General features: G+C 38.1%; 2 protein-coding genes across 5 annotated transcripts in view; one reads left to right on the top strand and one right to left on the bottom strand.

The window, feature by feature from the left end:
• The window catches only part of usp33 (ubiquitin specific peptidase 33), a 28,599-nt gene extending 26,311 nt beyond the window's left edge, over positions 1 to 2,288 (bottom strand). For 2 of the 4 annotated variants that reach the window (XM_022677835.2, XM_022677834.2), the window contains exon 1: positions 2,099 to 2,288. The gene's annotated coding sequence lies outside the window, so the exon portion shown is untranslated. Of the gene's footprint in view, positions 1 to 1,645; positions 1,819 to 2,098 lie in introns of those variants that run through there. The other 2 variants (XM_022677836.2, XM_049483152.1) reach the window with 1 other exon arrangement.
• Positions 2,289 to 3,360: 1,072 nt separating this feature from the next.
• Positions 3,361 to 17,147, top strand: part of miga1 (mitoguardin 1) — a 16,189-nt gene continuing 2,402 nt past the window's right edge. Inside the window, exons 1-15 of the mRNA XM_022677837.2 lie at positions 3,361 to 3,451; positions 5,063 to 5,209; positions 8,066 to 8,234; positions 8,986 to 9,110; positions 9,457 to 9,583; positions 10,259 to 10,395; positions 11,773 to 11,893; positions 12,426 to 12,526; positions 13,578 to 13,696; positions 14,068 to 14,140; positions 14,320 to 14,406; positions 15,074 to 15,172; positions 15,550 to 15,684; positions 15,777 to 15,830; positions 16,507 to 16,623. Coding sequence (XP_022533558.2) covers positions 5,111 to 5,209; positions 8,066 to 8,234; positions 8,986 to 9,110; positions 9,457 to 9,583; positions 10,259 to 10,395; positions 11,773 to 11,893; positions 12,426 to 12,526; positions 13,578 to 13,696; positions 14,068 to 14,140; positions 14,320 to 14,406; positions 15,074 to 15,172; positions 15,550 to 15,684; positions 15,777 to 15,830; positions 16,507 to 16,623 — 1,563 coding nt within the window. The 5' untranslated portion in view covers positions 3,361 to 3,451; positions 5,063 to 5,110. The remainder of the gene's footprint in view (positions 3,452 to 5,062; positions 5,210 to 8,065; positions 8,235 to 8,985; positions 9,111 to 9,456; positions 9,584 to 10,258; positions 10,396 to 11,772; positions 11,894 to 12,425; positions 12,527 to 13,577; positions 13,697 to 14,067; positions 14,141 to 14,319; positions 14,407 to 15,073; positions 15,173 to 15,549; positions 15,685 to 15,776; positions 15,831 to 16,506; positions 16,624 to 17,147) is intronic.

Raw genomic sequence — 17,147 nt, 5'->3', positions numbered from 1 at the left:
GGGATATCAATAGCTGTAGCTCAGCAGTTATCAAGTGTCAAGAGCGATGCTTTTATCTGTTCAGTGAGGTTCTGCTAAAAGCAGTAAAAGCGATAAGGGCATGCCTTATCACTCAATAACAAAGCGTGAGATTGCAGAAGGCCTGGCTGCAGAAATACAACAAGCTCAGCCCTCAGCACCACCCTGAGAATGTGCTGCTGTCCAATAAATAATAGGGTGAGAATCTACTTCTCCATTTCTGAGATTCACTTTACAGCCTGACCTGGGTTTCAGTGAAGGCAGAATGTTTGTATTTAAAGCGCTACTGAGTTATTAATAAGTGTATAAGTGGATGAGCAGCACATGTGCACTTATACTGTAGAAAAATACTGCAAAAAGACTTGGACTATCTGTCACAGATAAACGCCAACCAATTGGCACCATGTCTAATGTCAGGTGTGGGGTAGAGGGGCATGAAGACAGTATATTTTTATGGGGGCTGAGTAAATTATGGTGATGGCAGCAACAACTAATCAATTAAATTGATTAAAATCTATTAATATTAATGGATCAGTTGGGTCGATGTTATTACACACATAAGTTAAGTTGCTACCCCATAATTTGGGCAATACGCCAACCAAAGCCATGGCAATAAAGCACCTTAAAGCTGGATGCATATTGGATCCATGGGTAGAGGAGATTCACATAAGTTCATTCTATTCTTTTTTTCTCTCACTCTCATTTTCATAGAGCCTGCTAGTTATTAAACAACATTTTTTGTCTTATTTTTGTAAATGGATAACTCACTCACTCATCTACTGAATAAGTTAGCTTTAGCAGTGAAGTGTTTGAGAGTCACAGCCAAGTATATATTTGCATTACAGACCCTGTTCTTGTGTTATTCAACAATTATACTAATAAAATGAATGTAAATGTCAGGTTATTTCCTCATGTGAACACTAGCATTTTTTAAAAATGGTGGGTTTTGTGTTTTGTGTCTAATTACAAAATTAGCACAAAGCGAGTTTGGTTTATTTTCCCCTTTTTATCTGGGTAATAATCTATTAACGTTACTAAAAAAAGACAGATTAAATGATTATCAAAATAATCATTAGTTGCAGCCCTAGTTGTGGGAACTGAGTAAAGTGGAGATACTCCAGTCTGCTTTAAAAACAAAACTAAAGCTCAGGAGAAACCAAGGCTTACTCAATTTACCCTATAAGCAACAATCACACATTTCCATTAAAAAAAATACAATTTTAGTTATTGGCCAAAGAAAAATGTGCATCATTAATTACACTATAGTATTTTATAGTAGAGGGCTTCCATTCTAAACCCACTGCACAGTCACAGGGTGGTATCTGGGAATGAGCAAACTGGGTTAATCCTGAGGGGAAAATGCAAATCAAGAAAGCTGCCTTCATCTACGGGTTAGATAGCTTTACTTCATAAAATTTATACAGCAAATAAAACTAATTAATTCAAATATTTGATAGTTTTTTTTTTCCATTCCACTAAAAGGGTTAATATTTAAAGGTTAAGAGAAGACTTGGTGCGGGTAAACTAGCTAACTAGATAGTGACCAGAGACAGATTGCTAGCACGCTAAGCTAACGTTAGTCGCTAGCTATATAAAACATAAGAAAATCCAACATATATGCACTTACTTGCACAAAAAGAGTGTCTTAAATGTTGTATCACACACTATGCAGATAGCAAGGTTAGCTAACTAACCTATTTTTATGTTTAAAAGTGTAAAAGGAAGTTTCTTCCACACGACCGTTACAGTAGAGCACTACGAAGGGGGCGTACAGCAGTTTGGAGCACGCCCGAAGTGAAAGCTGAGTAGGCCATAAGGGCATTTGACAGCTGGCTAAGCTAACCGCGCTAACGACACAGAACAAGCGCGTTTAACTGAAGTTCACGTTCAGATTTTCACTCAGCGAGAAGCTCAAGCACAAACCAAAAGCAGCAGCCTGATAAACTCACATATTAACACATAATATACCAGCTCTACAGCCTGTAACACCGGCTAACGCAGCAGTTAGGTTAGCTAACCTATAGCGCTAGCTGAGCTAATAACGCAGCCCCGCCGCCGCCGCTGACTCCAGGCTTTTTACCTCCAGACAGACTGCTCCGGTTTACACGCAGATTAATCCGCTCCTGCGCCGGTTAAAGATCCACAATCTCGCGTTTTATCCTGTATTTACATCCTGCTCGTCCTCCAGGCTGAGCTTCGCTAGCTGTGACACATTAGAGCGGCGCTTTCCTGCTCCGTAACGCCAGTAATCAGCGGCGGAGCGGCGACGGCGCCGCCTATCGGCGAGAAAAGGAGCCGGGGCTGAATCACGTACGCAGCGTTTACTCACAACCCCAGCCCAAGCGCCCCCTGCCGGACTGCAGAGGCATGGAGCTCAGTGTAACGTCCATCAGTTCAATTTTCTGACTGTTTCAGGCTAAAATGTAAACAGACATTAAAAAAAAAGTTATTTTTTTATATTTTAACATTTTAAATAAAATATCTTCTCTCATTTTTTTTATATTTATTTGCATCTTGTAACAAAAGCGCAGAAACAAAAAAAAAATAAAAAATAGAAAAATGGATGAAACCACATTTATTTTATACTACACCAAATGGTTAGAGTTAAATAATAAAGAGGTTTTAGGTCAGTGTCACGTTTAACAGTTAACGTAAGTAAAACAAGGGCAATTTTCATTTTTACTTAATTTGTTAGGCAGCACATAACCTGTAGGTGTCACTGGTGTTATGTGATTTAATTGTTATTAGGTAATTAAAATTGTGTCAGAATTATGGCACTGTTTTTTTCTGTGTAGTTTTACAAGGTCCCCATACTGTATGCCAAACAATCATAACAGTATGACCACCTCCTGTTTTTTTAACACACATAATCTTTTTCAGCTCCACTGGAAAGACAGACAGACAGGCATAGATAGATAGATAGATAGATTAGTATTTATAGTATATTTATAGTTTTTTAAATGTGAACACAGATCAGTTGTTAGTGATAAAAAACATATATATATATATATATATATATATATATATATATATATATATATATATATATATATATATATATATATATATATATATATATATACACACATATGAAGAAAAAAAATATGAAAAAAACACCCTAAACCCTATCTGATTGGGTTATTGATCCTATCTGATCAATAACCCACTGCTCTAACCACTGGGGTTGTTTTTGTGTTAAAAGCTGCTGAACTAACCTTCAAAATAATAGTAAATGATAAATAACATTTGTCTTTTTCTTGGTAATAACACTTGGGAACTTTAAAATGAGCTTATTAGGACTTTTATTTTGAAGGTGCTTTTATTCTATCTATGGAAGTGTTACATAAGCAGCCCAGTCTCCGTCCTCCCCACGTTCTGCTCGTGTCTGAGCTCAGACCGGAGAGATGGATCACGAAGCGCATAAACGCTGACAGTAAGCTGATTATTCCTCTGATTATTCCATTAATGTGCTGATCTAGTGCCCCATGTGATAAATCTGCTCATATTAAATACATGTGGTGTATTAATATGAATATAATGTTAGGAATCTTTCTGTTTAGCTAATCTACCTGCTGTAGTTCTGTAGTCCTCACCTTACAGCCTAGAGTCAGGTGTACACATAAAACATAAATAAATGCATAGATGTGCATATATATATATATATGTGTGTGTGTGTGTGTGTGTGTGTGTGTGTGTGTGTGTATACAGTACCAGTCTAAAATTTGGACACCTTCAATTCAGTTTTTTTAATTATTTAAAAAATGTATTTCATTGTAGATTAATACTAAAGTCATCCAAATTGTGATTAAATATGTTATAGATTCTGCAAACTAGGCACCTCTTGCTTAGATGACAGTTTTGCACATCTTGGCTGGATTTTCTCAGTCAGCTTTATGAGGTAGAGTCACCTGGAATTCAGGCTTTCAGTTAACAGCTGTGCTGAACTCATCAAGAGTTAATTACTTGAATTTCTTGATTCTTAATGTTAATGTGTTCATGTGAGAATCAGGTGATAATGTTAACGTTAAAGCGTTTGAGAGCATCAGTTGTGAAGAGGTAGAGTTACAGGTATACAGTGAATAGTGAATATTTGAGTAATGTTCTTATACATATTATGGAAAGCAAGAACTACTCAACTAGGTAAAGAAAAAAATACTTTAAGAAATTAAGGTCTGTCAGTTTAACACATTTTAAAAACTTTAAAAGTATCTTAAAGTGCAGTCACGGCAAGACCATCAGAAACAATGATGATGAAACTGGCTCTCATCGGGACTGCTTTAGAAAAGGATGTGGCTAATATAAGTGGCTATAAACTCTGAATGAGGATTGGCTAATGTTTGTCTAGACACAGCTCTGAAAAAAATAAGAGGCCATAAAAATTATGAGTTTCTTTGATTTTACCAATTTGAAAACCTCTGGAATATAATCAGGAGTGGCATAAAGTTATCCAAAAGCAGTGTGTAAGACTGGTGGAGGAGAACATGCCAAGAAAAAAAACAGGGTTAATACACCAAATATTGTTTTTTTAACTTTTAAAACTTTATGAATATGAACTTATTTTCTTTGCATTATTTGAGGTCTGAAAGCTCTGCATTTTTTTTTTTTTTTGTTATTTCAGCCATTTCTCATTTTCTGCAAATAAAGGCTCTGAATGACAATATTTTTATTTGGAATTTGGGAGAAAAGTTGTCTGTTTATAGAATATAAACTGTAGTTTATAGAATAAAACAACAATTATTTTTACACAAACATAAACCTATAAATAACGAAATCAGAGCTATTTCAGAGCTGATTCAGAAACTGAAGTGGTCTCTTATTTTGTTTTATTTTATTTTATTTTTTACATGGCAACAGCGCCTTTAGCTCAGCTTAATATTGAAGTCTCAGTTTCAGCAGTGCAGAAAATAATTAGAAGTCTAGTAGGTGAGGTGTAGTAATAAAGTAATTGCTTAGAAAATGGAAAAGCTTGTTCAGCACTGCTACTGGACTACTACTGAAACGTTTGACTGGTAGTTTATATTGTTGTGTTTGACATTTTCTTCAGCCTATGAATGAAAATGGGCCCTAGCTGAGGTGATGTGATTATGGCACAATGGCAGAAGACGTGCTCCGAAACTCCCAGCTGTCCTTGAAGCTGGCTGCCCTGCGTGTGGTGGACCTGCCTCTGGCTGTCTTTTCCTCACTCCCACGGGTAAGCTGCCTCACGCAGGATGTTCGTGTTTTAAAGAGTTTGGAATTTTATAAAATAAAGCAATCAATACAGAAGTATAAGAAATGTTGCATAGCTATAAGTCAATCGAGTTTAAATACTCTGCTGCCTTGTCCCACGTTCCATAGTATAGTTTATATTTTGGGTTAAAAGAATAGGACACCCGTTCCATCAAAATGTTTTCCATTAAAAAGTTTTTCCATATAGTTAAAGAAGGTGGCTGTGTCTCTTTCCATGAAAGTAAAATAGTTTTTTTGTCTATTAATGCAGAAGATAAAATCATTTTAGCTACTACTTTGCTAAAATGATTTTATCTTCTGCATTAGTGCTTATAACACTGGTGCTTATTCTTTTTTTGTGTGCTATTAGCAAATCTTTTCGTTTGTTTGTTTGTTAGTTTGTTTGTTGTTTGTTGAGATTGATTAATGTGCTATTTTCCTGTACATTGTAATTACTTTAAAACCAATAAAACATTAAATAACAGAAAAAAAAAAAAAAAAAAAAAGTTGTTTGGAATTTTAAAGCGCCACTTAAACCCTAAACCATATGTTTTTCATTAATGGCTGAAATGTGTTCCTTTAAAGATGGTTAGATGGAAGGGTTAGGAAATGTTTTATAAACATTTCCTAACCCTTAAAAAAACGTTTTTATTGTGGTAATGTTAATGTCTGCCTCTGCAGCGCCCTCACAGGTTTAACTGTGCTATAGGCGTGGATGATGTGTCTGTGTACTTTGATACTTGGATGCTCACAATATGCAAATGAGTTAAATAAACAATAAGCTGTTGAACAAAATTTCCTACTTATTATGCTTTACTACACCCAAAGTCCATTTCACACCAGATTTCTAAATTTTAAAGTTGAGCAAAAATTTGCCTTTGGTGGAATTTTTAAAAAATCCATTATGCTTTTAATTGACCAAACATTTATGTGTTTAACCACAGTACTGTTGGGTCAGTGTCTGTCACCAGTCTTTGTGTGTGAACTATTATTAGAAATTCTAGCTCTTAATAGCTTTAATTATATTCATTGTATTAGTTTTAAACTTAAAATATTTTTTTACTTTTTATGGTATCATAGATTGAATTATTTTAAATAGCATCCGAAAAAAATCTAGCGCAGCCACATCACTAGTTGTCCGTGTTGTCTGGATTATGTAACTGTCTAAAGCATTATTGATTAGGACGGGCCTGTAACCTGATTATATCATTTGTCTCGATTCCCCATTGACTTCCATTCAGTTCTTTAGCTTCTTATGACCGTGGTGCCGTCACAGTGTTGTGACCTTTTGACGGGTATCCTGTGTTAATGGTGTCTCAGGACACAGGTCTCGGCCTTCTTTGATGTTAAGCCATACGCACTAGAATGTTCCCTGCAGACGCGGGAGGATTGAGCGCTGGCTGTTTGACAGAGCGTGCTCCGTGCCGCATTCTCACTTTCTCTGGTTGCTAAGTTAAGTCCTGCTATTAATGGCAGTGTGTTGATCGGGTGTCGTCCACAGCCACAGGCTTTTGTCACAGTAGAGGCAGTGTCAGTAAAAAGATCTATAACACATGCGTGACAGTGAAGATATGGTGTATTTAATGTTTTAGGGAGAAGCCTCTGCAGTAGGAGTTACCACAGAGTGAATGTTGTACATGTTAAAGGATTTGAGGTCTATTTTTGGATCTGCTTGGTGTTTATATGTATTATTTTTAGAGATCTGTAAACAACACTGGGCAAATGTTACTGGCTTGGGACACTATATATTACGACAAAGATACTTGTGTTTTTATACAGAAGAAGAGATAAATAATTATCTATAAATGTAAGATTCAAAAGTATAGCATTTATATTAAAACAAGCCATGCATTTAATCATAAAAATAATACATGAAATATTAAGTAGGGCTTAATTAATGGCTTCATTAGCCACCTTAACCCCACGTTTTTTTGATACATCAAAAGCCTATATTAAAAACTCTATGCAGATTTTTTTAAATTTTTTTTTTACCTGCATTTTTTTAGAATTTAATTTTTTATTTTTTATCTTTACAAGGCCAATTACCGAACCCTCCATCACTAGTGATGGCCCAACACCAGAAGGGTGAAAAGTAGCACATGCCTTCTCCGATACATGTTAAGTCAGCCTCTTGTTGAAATACATTTCCGTGTAGCATCAAAGCGCTAACGCTTGGAGGAAAGCGCAGCCACTCGGTTCTGATACATCAGCTCACAGATCAGCCTTGTGCTGATCCACATCACCCTAGGAGTGATGAGGGAAAAGAGCGCCATCTACTGTACCCACCCAGAGAGAGAGAGAGAGCAAGGCCAATTGTGCTCTCTCCTGGCTCTGGCAGCTTAATTTTAAACCAGTGGTCTCCCACTGCCCCTACCTGCAGTTTACTTAAATAAAAAAACAAAACAAATACTGCTGCAGAGCCCAACTGTTGGTATTGCCAATAGATTTGCCCTTATAATTGTTTTTGCATTTATTTGGACTTGACAAGCCATAAAGTCATTAATATCATGTTTGCTATCTGACATTGCACAAAAAGATTTGTATGTGAGAGAGAGAGAGAGAGAGAGAGAGAGAGAGAGAGAGATATCAGTCTTGTAGGATATCTGAGCTCAAATCACAGCTGACCAGTCATCGCTCTCCAAACACTGAAAAACACTCCTATCATCATTCGTCTCTTCGTCCCTCCCTCTCTCTCTCTCTCTCTCACTCTCACTCTCTCCCTCACACTCGCTCTTTCTCTCTGTGTCCGTCACTCTACTGGGGGTATGGTGAGAGCCGGACGGCTGAGTGGAGTCCTGAGCGTGACCCGGGCTTCATGTCTCTCTCCTCTGTTGACCAGGTAAGCCTGAGCTCCGGCACCAAGAAGCTGGTTGCCGCCACAGCCTTCGGCGCCGTCTCGCTCGCCCTCCTCGCCCGACACTTCAAGAGGAGAAAAGGCAGGAAGAAAAGCCAGTCGCCCAGAGAGCAGGAGGCCTTCGATTTCCTCTCCACACTTCCCAAACCAAAAGGTAAAAACCCAGCGCTCTCAACTGGAGTGATTGCAAATTATCCAAGGACACGCCCAACTTTAAAAATAACGGTATTTCTTCGGGTTCTTTGGGAAATGTCATTAAAGGACTACCTTTGTTTTCATAAAGAAGCTTGTTTAATTGTTAAGAATTGATATATTGTTGAGAAACCTTTTGAATTCAAAAACTTAATTCAACTCATCTTTTTTATGGCATCAGATCAAATCAGATCTACTGATTTTGCTATTTATAGATATATGTTTGAGTAAAATTAACATTATTTTATTCTATAAACTACAGACATTTCTCTTAAATTCCAAATAGAAATATTGTCATTTAGGGAGAGCATTGCAGAAAATGAGAACTGGCAAAAAAAAAAAATGCAGAGCTTTCAGACCTCAAATAATGCAAAAAAACAAAAAAACAAGTTCATATTCATAAAGTTTTAAGAGTTTAGACATCAACATTTTTTTTTCATGCATCTAGGCATCATGTTCTCCTCCACCAGTCTTACACACTGCTTTTGGATAACTTTATGCTGCTTTACTCCTGATGCAAAAATTGAAGCAGTTCAGTTTGGTGGTTTGATGGCTTGTGATCATCCATCTTCCTCTTGAATAAATTCCAGAGTTTTTCAGTTTGTTAAAATAAAAAACTCTTTATTTTTAAGTGCTCTCATTTTATTATATTACCGATATAGTGAGATCTATTTGTAGTGAATAATAATGACCGTGCTCTTGTCTTCCTCCAGATGTCTACGGCAGTCGGCAGAACCTGACTTTGTCTCTGAATACGAAGAACAGCTTCTCCAGCCTTGCGGTGCCTAATGGCAGCTTGTACAGCAAGCTCTCCGGCTCCCTGCAGAGTCTGGCCTCGGTAAACATGTAGCTTTAATTACAGTTCTCACTAACAATTTATGTGGCTTATATATGTGTTACTTGTTAGCTATGTTTCAAGTTATCTACATCATTTTTTAGCTTTGCTACTCACTAACAGGTTGTGCAACTTGTATATGTTAGTGTTACTTGGTAGCCATGTTACTTGTTGGCTGTGTTACAAATTATATATATCGTTTGTTAGCTTTTGGGCTGTGCTGTTATATATTTTAGTCATCTCCATAAGTCTCAGAGCCTTCAGTGAAAAACTAAATTAGTAAAAGTCAGACCCTGAACACAACTTAAATTTGTTTCAGTGCTGTTTACTGTACTCTCTTATCTCTCAGGTGAAGAGCATGAACTCCTGCAGTAGCTGCACGTGTCCTAATGGATCCAGCTGCTGGGACAGAGCAGAGGACGGCGAGCTCCGGAGCATCATCCCTGTCAGCACTCCAGAGAACCTCTACCTGATGGGTAACAGCAGCACATCTCACATAAACAGACTTTTAAAGGGAATATAGGACGTTTGCTATTATTTCAAAAGGTAAAATTGTGATTCAAAATAGAGATATTTACCTCTAATTTACTCACCATTTCTTAAAACGATGGTAAATGGATGCAGGAGTTGATATGACACAAATAGAGCTAAACAACCATGGGTTCAATATCTAAAGTTGATGAAGGTGAAATGGTCAAATGCATGGAGTTAATTGGGAATTTTGCCTTACAACACCATGTTTCTGTTGTAAATGTAAAAATATTTTCAAGCCAAAACTTTGTCCGAAATATTACCGGGTACCACTAAGGCTGTGTTCACATAACCAGGCATGTATGGACATTGTGAGCATAATGTAAGTTTTTGTTTGTTTGTTTGTTTGGATGGACTTTTCCAATATAAAAAGAAAATAATAAATAAAAATATATAAATAAAATTGGAAAATCTAAATAAAATGACGCTAAAAATAATAGAACATAATAAAGAAATAGAATATAATATGCTAGTCTTCACCCTTTTGGTGTTGCAGAAACACTAGTGAAAGGGGGAGTCATAATGAGTGGGTTGGGTAATTTGAGGAGAAAAAAAGGATGATAAATAATATAGACCTAAGATTATATGTAAAAATAAATTAAGCTAACATGTTTTTCCAGGCGTGGAGCTGTTTGAGGAGGCTCTGCGTCGTTGGGAGCAGGCGCTCACGTTTCGTGGCCGGCTGGCGGAGGACGAGACCAGCTGCGCTTCAGTTAAACTGGGGGCTGGAGATGCCATAGCAGAGGAAAGTGTTGAGGTACGGGACTTTGCTGTAAATCAGCTCATCAGATCTCATTACCAGCTTCATCCTCACGGGGAACACATGACACTTTACAGTCAATACTCATCGATTAGATCTGTGTTCCCCTGCAGACTGTGGACTGATGGTGTGTGATGTTTCTGTTCTGTCTTCTGCTGCGGGGGGGGGATGTTATTATTGATATTATTGGACATTTGCTTTTTGGCCAGAAATGCCTTGGAAATGCTTTAGATCCATACGTGTCTACAGCAGTAGCAGCACTGAGGTGTTGTTCTTGAGCTTCCTTCACGCCTACAGACGCTGCTGAAGGTGGCGGATGCGGCCAAACGTGAGGATTAACCGTGATTCACTTTCACCCAAACCCGCCGAGCTTTCTCTTAAGCTGCTGCTTTATTTTAAAATAGTAGCTAAGCGTCCCGCGGTGAGCTCGGCTCCGCGAAGGATGTAGAGAGCTTATGGAAGCTTAGACACGGCGTACATGTGCCCTGCTGCTGCTGGACAAAGTTCAAGTTGTTTAGTTGTGAGAGTTAAAAGTGCATACATTAGAAGTCAAGTTCATTATTATTATATTGAGTTCTACCAGTTGTAATGTAAATTGGACACATCTTTAAATGTTTTTATTTAATTTTTCAGATCAATTAGGAGCAGTTTCCCAGACAATAACTTAAGCTTGGTCTTGGACTAAAAAGCATTTTGAATAAAAAAAAATGAATAAATATTGATATTTTGTTAATGTATTATTGATTTGAAATGACAATTTTGACTCTTTTTAGTTCATATAGTTTTATTTGATTTTGTAGATGTTCTAAAATAGATACAAACAGCACCAATTATTACTATGAAATATGCAAACTTTTATTTATTGTCATTTTTTTTTTCTTCAAATAATGAACAATAATGGATTCAAATAAAATGCTTCTTTCTCTGGGGAGCTTTAGTTTACATTCCTCCCCTGTCTCTCTCTGTCACGCTTGGCGTGACTTTAGTTTCCGCCCGTTCTTGGGCTCCCTATCTCCTTATAAGGTTTTTTTTTTCCTAGCTGTGTCCCAAATCACTAGCCGGGGCACCGGTAGTGTACTGGACCACGACCCTGCTACACAGGTTCGATTCTGCGTGCGGATTTATTTATTTATTTATTCATTTTTTTTCTTCCTGGTTTTACCTGCTTTGAGATCAACTGTTCTGTAATTGGGTTCAACAACCCTCTGGGCTGGAGAGCTACTAGTCTGTAGCGCTCCATCTCATTACACTTCATTTTCCAAAACAGATAATTTTGCATGGCTGAGACACAGTCTGAAATCAGCACTTGCTTTGATGATGATGATCTAAAACTGAATTGACTCACTAAATGTCTGGATTCCTCTATGTACTCAGGATATCATCAGTGCAGAATTCATCCACAAGCTGGAGTCTCTGCTGCAGAGGGCCTATCGCCTCCAGGAGGAGTTTGAGGGAGCGCTGGGGATGTCCGACCATTCCTCACATCCCAGCAACGGTGAGTTCACATCCCACTCTGTGAAAAGACTGGGTTCCATTGGGATTACTGAAATTTCATTATTCTTATTCTTTATAGAAAAACATGAGCTGTTGCTGCAAGGTTTTGCTCAATCAGCTCAGTGTATGTGACTGAAGCCACCTCTTACATTTCTCACAACTCTAGTCTAAATAAAGCTCCTAGACTCAGTCCAAAGTCATCGAGTTACAGGAGACGACAAGATGTTTTGTACAGGACACACTTTTACATTGTTGTGTATCGTCAGCATAGAAACCACGTGCAGTTCAGCACGTCTTGTTCAGAGTTTTACGTTGTCTGGACATTTCCTGGTGAATTGAGTACATCTATTACTTACAAAATTGTACTGTACATATTCAACACTACAGGATATGTAATTTAGGACTTTTAACTCCTTAAAAGTCAGAGGGAAAGTCTTGGCCCGGCTCTTTTTGCAGTGCAGGCGCCAGGTCAGTGATCTGCTCCACGTGAGCTGGTTGTGGTAATTGATTAATCTTTGCTGTCTGTCTGGCAGAGAAACACACTGACGTCTCGGCGAGGGAGGATTTGGACGACTCGTGTTTGAGGGACTCTGTCAGCATCGCCTCCACCGACTCCTTTGTGTCTGCAGCAGAGGTGAGGATGCGGGCTGAATCACACGGTCTCCATGGTAACGCTGCCTCACACTGCTCTCGAACAACACTCAAATAAACCACTTTAAAAGGTTATTTCAGTTCGTGACTATGTTTCTGATAACAGACGTATTTTGTTATAAGTTATCCGACGCCAAAATGTTGGCAGCAGATCCCTTTCAGGCACATTATGAACAGTGCAAAAAGTATTGCAAAAGTATTCGGCCCCCTTGAACTTTTCAACCTTCTGCCACATTTCAGGCTTCAAACATAAAGATATGAGATTGTAATTTTTTTTCAAGAAGAATCAACAAGTAGGACTCAATCGTTTTTTTTTTTTTTTTTTTTTTTTTTTTTTTTTTTTTTTTTAGAAATAAAAAACTGAAAAGTGGGCTGTGCAGTATTATTCAGCACCCTTGCGTTAATACTTTGAAGCACCACTTTTTTTTTTTTTTTAATATAAAGTTTAAAATATCCAATAAATTTCATTCCACTTCATGATTGTGTCCCACTTGTTGTTGATTATTCACAATAAATTACAATTTCATATCTTAATGTTTGAAGCCTGAAATGTGGCAGAAGGTTGAAAAGTTTAAGGGGGTATATACTTTTGCAAGGCACTGTATGATTTAGGACTTCTGTTGGTGCTACTCCAGGCTTGGCATGCTACTAACTGCACGGTGCAACTTTGGTGAGGTCAGGCAGGACAGCACTCAGGAAAAATGCATTATGCTGTGTAACTAGAGTCATATGAGGGGAAAGAGCACCATCTATTCACCCAGAGAGAGTAAGACCAATTGTGCTCTCTCAGGGCTTTGGCAGCTGATGGCAAGCTGCATAACCGGGATTTGAACCTCCATTCTCAGCGCTCTCCCAATCATATTGGCAGTGCTTTAGACTACTGGATCACTCAGTGCACCACCTCGTTGCTCTGCTTTAGGAAGTAAATGGCACTCAGCGCCAATTGGAGTACTAAAGAAAAAACTGTTTTATAGTTCAAGCCTGAATTTCTTCTATTGGATCTAGATGTGCTGACGGCTCTCTCTGCTTTGCAGCTGTCTGAACACAGGGATATGAGGAATGCCTTTGGTCTCGGCTCGCTCTGCCACTACCCCTTCTATGAAGAAGCTCTGCAGATGGCCGAGGATGGCAAGATCTCCTGTAGAGTCCTCCGGTAAGACCGTGTTTAGTTCAAAATGTGAAACTCGTATATTATATAAATGTATTCCACACAGAGTGAACTATTTTAAGTGTTATTTTTGATAATTATAGCTTACAGCCAATTAAAACTAAAAAATCAGTGTCTCAGAAAATTTTATTATTATATAAGACCAGTTGGTACTTTGTGGCAGTGTGGGCAGTGTGCCAAGTCCTGCTGGAAAATGAAATCCACATCTTCATAAAAGTTGTCAATAGAGGGAAGCATGAAGCACTTTGGACTTGATAAAACACAGTGGTTTAATTTTATTTATGATAAAAGAACAGTAATCATAATTTTATATCATTTATTACAGTACATTTACCTGCTGCTTTTCTCCCGTACAGAACGGAGATGCTCGAATGTCTTGGGGACACTGATTTCCTGGCGAAGCTGCACTGCATTCGCCAGGCCTGTCAGGTATAGCAGTTTTTTCTCCCGACCATTGTTCTGTAATCAGGAGCTTTTTGTCCAGAAATCCTAAAAAATCAGCTTCAGTTCTGCCTTTTGAGAGGCTCCGAGTCTCAAATAACGCTGCCCACTGCTTCTCTCTCTCTCTCTCTCGCTCTCTCTCTCTCTCGCTCTCTCGCTCTCTCTAGGTCATTCTATGTGAAAGAGCAACTAGGATGTTTCTGGCTGACACAGGAAAGAAGATCTTGTCCTCTATAATCGTTAAAGCGAGGAAGGTGAGTGTAGATCAGCACACTTCTGTAGATCAGCACTCCTGACACTGCTGCATCTGAGGGTTTTTGGCACAAAACAAGACTTACTCAAACTCGTACCATCAATTCTACACATCTATTCAGGATTAAATGCTGTCACAGTATAATAATCGACTTATCGTACAGGATATTGATCTCAATAGTTTGCGAGAAGAGCCCATTAATGTAAATGAGCCAGTATTTTTGTTTTATTTATTTTACATATTTCATCATTTTTAATCATTCCAGTGTCTGGATATTTGTAATACTATATTTTTCGCACTATAAGGTGCACTTAAAATCCTTTCATTTTTCCAAAAATCGTGAGTGTGCCTTATAATCTGGTGCACTTTATGTATGAATTTTACCAGTCAGTTATTAAGGAGCAGTAAAGACACTGCTGAAGTACAGCATTATATAGTTTAATTCTCCAGCACAGGGACTTGGACAGTATTAGCATTAGCTGCTAGGTGAGTATTATCAGCCTGTAGCCCGCTGCTAACCCTGCTGGAGCAGCATTAGCATTAGCCGCTAACTGCTGCTAGCAGTTAGTTTCTAAAAAATAGAGTGCATTTAATTTAACCGTAACTGCAATCGTCACCAACAGATTCAACTTGTTCTGAAACTAACAGGACATTTTTTGGGTTTGCAGAGCCCCAAGAGGTTCGAGGAGGTTTTTGAGGACATGATCTGTTTCCTGGAGCAGACGGATCACTGGGAGAACACGGAGGCAGAACTGGCAACCAGAGGGGTGAGGGAGCTCTCACGTTCTCACATGCGTGAACCTGCTGGCGCCAAAGTACAAGCCATCTGAGTGCAGAGCTTTCAGTCCAGCTTTAATGAGCTTTATTCAAAAGGGGAAAACGTGCTTGGAAAATAGCTGAGCGTGTTTAAAGTAGTAGCACACAAATTTACCCTCTATTCCAGAATGAGCTGATCAACCAAGAATGTTTAGTGTCTGAGGGGCTTCACACCTACCTAGTTTATTATTATTTTTGCCCCAGAGATACAAAGCTATCGTATTTAACAGGAAAGCTCATAGTTGCTGATGTCAATGTTAACCATGCAGCGTTTTGCTAGAGGTGGATTCTTAAGTTATCTGATTTTAGTGTTATTTTTCATCATTAGGTTAAGCATTTGAATTTCTATGACATTGTTTTGGACTTCATCCTGATGGATTCCTTCGAAGATTTGGAGAATCCTCCTATCTCCATCCAGAATGTGGTTAATAATCGCTGGCTCAACGCCTCTTTCAAAGAGACAGTAAGTGGGAAACACCTCATCACGTCCAATTTTAACCACACTGAAGTAAATGTATTACTCTGCTTTAATATTACTGTTTTGTTTTCTCATAGGCTGTCGCATCAAGTTGCTGGTCTGTTCTGAAGCAGAAAAGACAACATATGAAGGTACCATTTAATGATTAGCCTGTCTTTATTTCCTATAATTAAATAGCTGTAATATTTATTAGATTATTTAGACAATTATTTTACCTAATTCTAGGCCTGAAATTTCTTCCCAAAACAAGAAAACAATAAAAAAAAAAATTAAAAAAACATTGAATATTGTGCAACTAAAAATATTCTGACAAAAACTGTACACTTGTGTACTTGTGACATGAAACTAAATTTAAAAAAGGGCTTATTATTAATTGTGCTTAGTACGAGTTCATTAAATCTTTACTAACTGAAAGTTTTCCAAGTTTTCAACTAGGAGATATGAGCTGTACAGAACTAGGATAGTAACGATAGCTGAGCTCACTAAGGCTTAGACTCACTTTGGCTGACTTTCTCTGTGTAAATTTCCCTCACATGTGACTTGAGTAGCACTGCTGAGGTAAATTTATTACTAAAATTGCACTTCTGGCATTCATGAAATATTAGAAAGTGAGATTTATAGTTTTGTAAATGCCTTTTCTTTGGAAAAGAAAAACATATAGACTACTTAAATTATTTAATGGTGAAATGGCAAAACAAACGTAAAAAAAAAAGTACAGAAACCGTATAATAGTCACATGACAATTTTGTGTAACAGTGGTAATGCTAACTAAGTGCTTTAGTTAACTCATGATTGTGTGGCGTTCAGGTGCAGGATGGCTTCATCGCTCACTTCTACACGGTGTGTGAACACATCAGCCCTGTGTTGGCGTGGGGATTTCTGGGTCCTAAGAGTCCCCTGCATGACTTCTGCTGTTTCTTTAAGGTATAGTATAATTATAGTATAATCATTATAGAATTTAAATGGCAAACAATGGACATTTAACATTTCATTATGGTGATATTTCTGGAAAACAAATCTCATGTAGGTTCATGAGTGGTGTGTAATATAGACAGATTTTGTAACTCACATAGTTACAACTTAAAACTTACACCTAAAGCGCTGTCACTGTAATCGGGAGATCGCTGGTTCGAATCCCAGTCATGCAGCTTGCAATCAGCGGCTGGAGCCCTGAGAGAGCACACAAAAAAGAGAGTGGGTAGATGGTGCTTTCTCTGCACATAACTTCTAGGGTGATGTCAATCAGTGCAAGGCATCTGTGAGCTGATGTATGGAACCTACACTGTTTATTTGGGTAAAGCGCTTGGGTTTACTTACAGCAAGCTTAGATTTTTAGTATTTTTAGCGTGGTTAGCTGTGGTTAGCCATGCTTAGCGCTCGTAAATGCAGCTCGACAGTGCTAGACTGAGAAACCCTTAGCAATATTAGCTAGCGGTTTGTCCTGCGGA

This window comes from Astyanax mexicanus, chromosome 8 (genome assembly GCF_023375975.1).
Source record: "Astyanax mexicanus isolate ESR-SI-001 chromosome 8, AstMex3_surface, whole genome shotgun sequence".
Classification (NCBI taxonomy): Eukaryota; Metazoa; Chordata; class Actinopteri; order Characiformes; family Acestrorhamphidae; genus Astyanax; species Astyanax mexicanus.
This window is presented reverse-complemented; position numbering and strand designations above follow the sequence as displayed.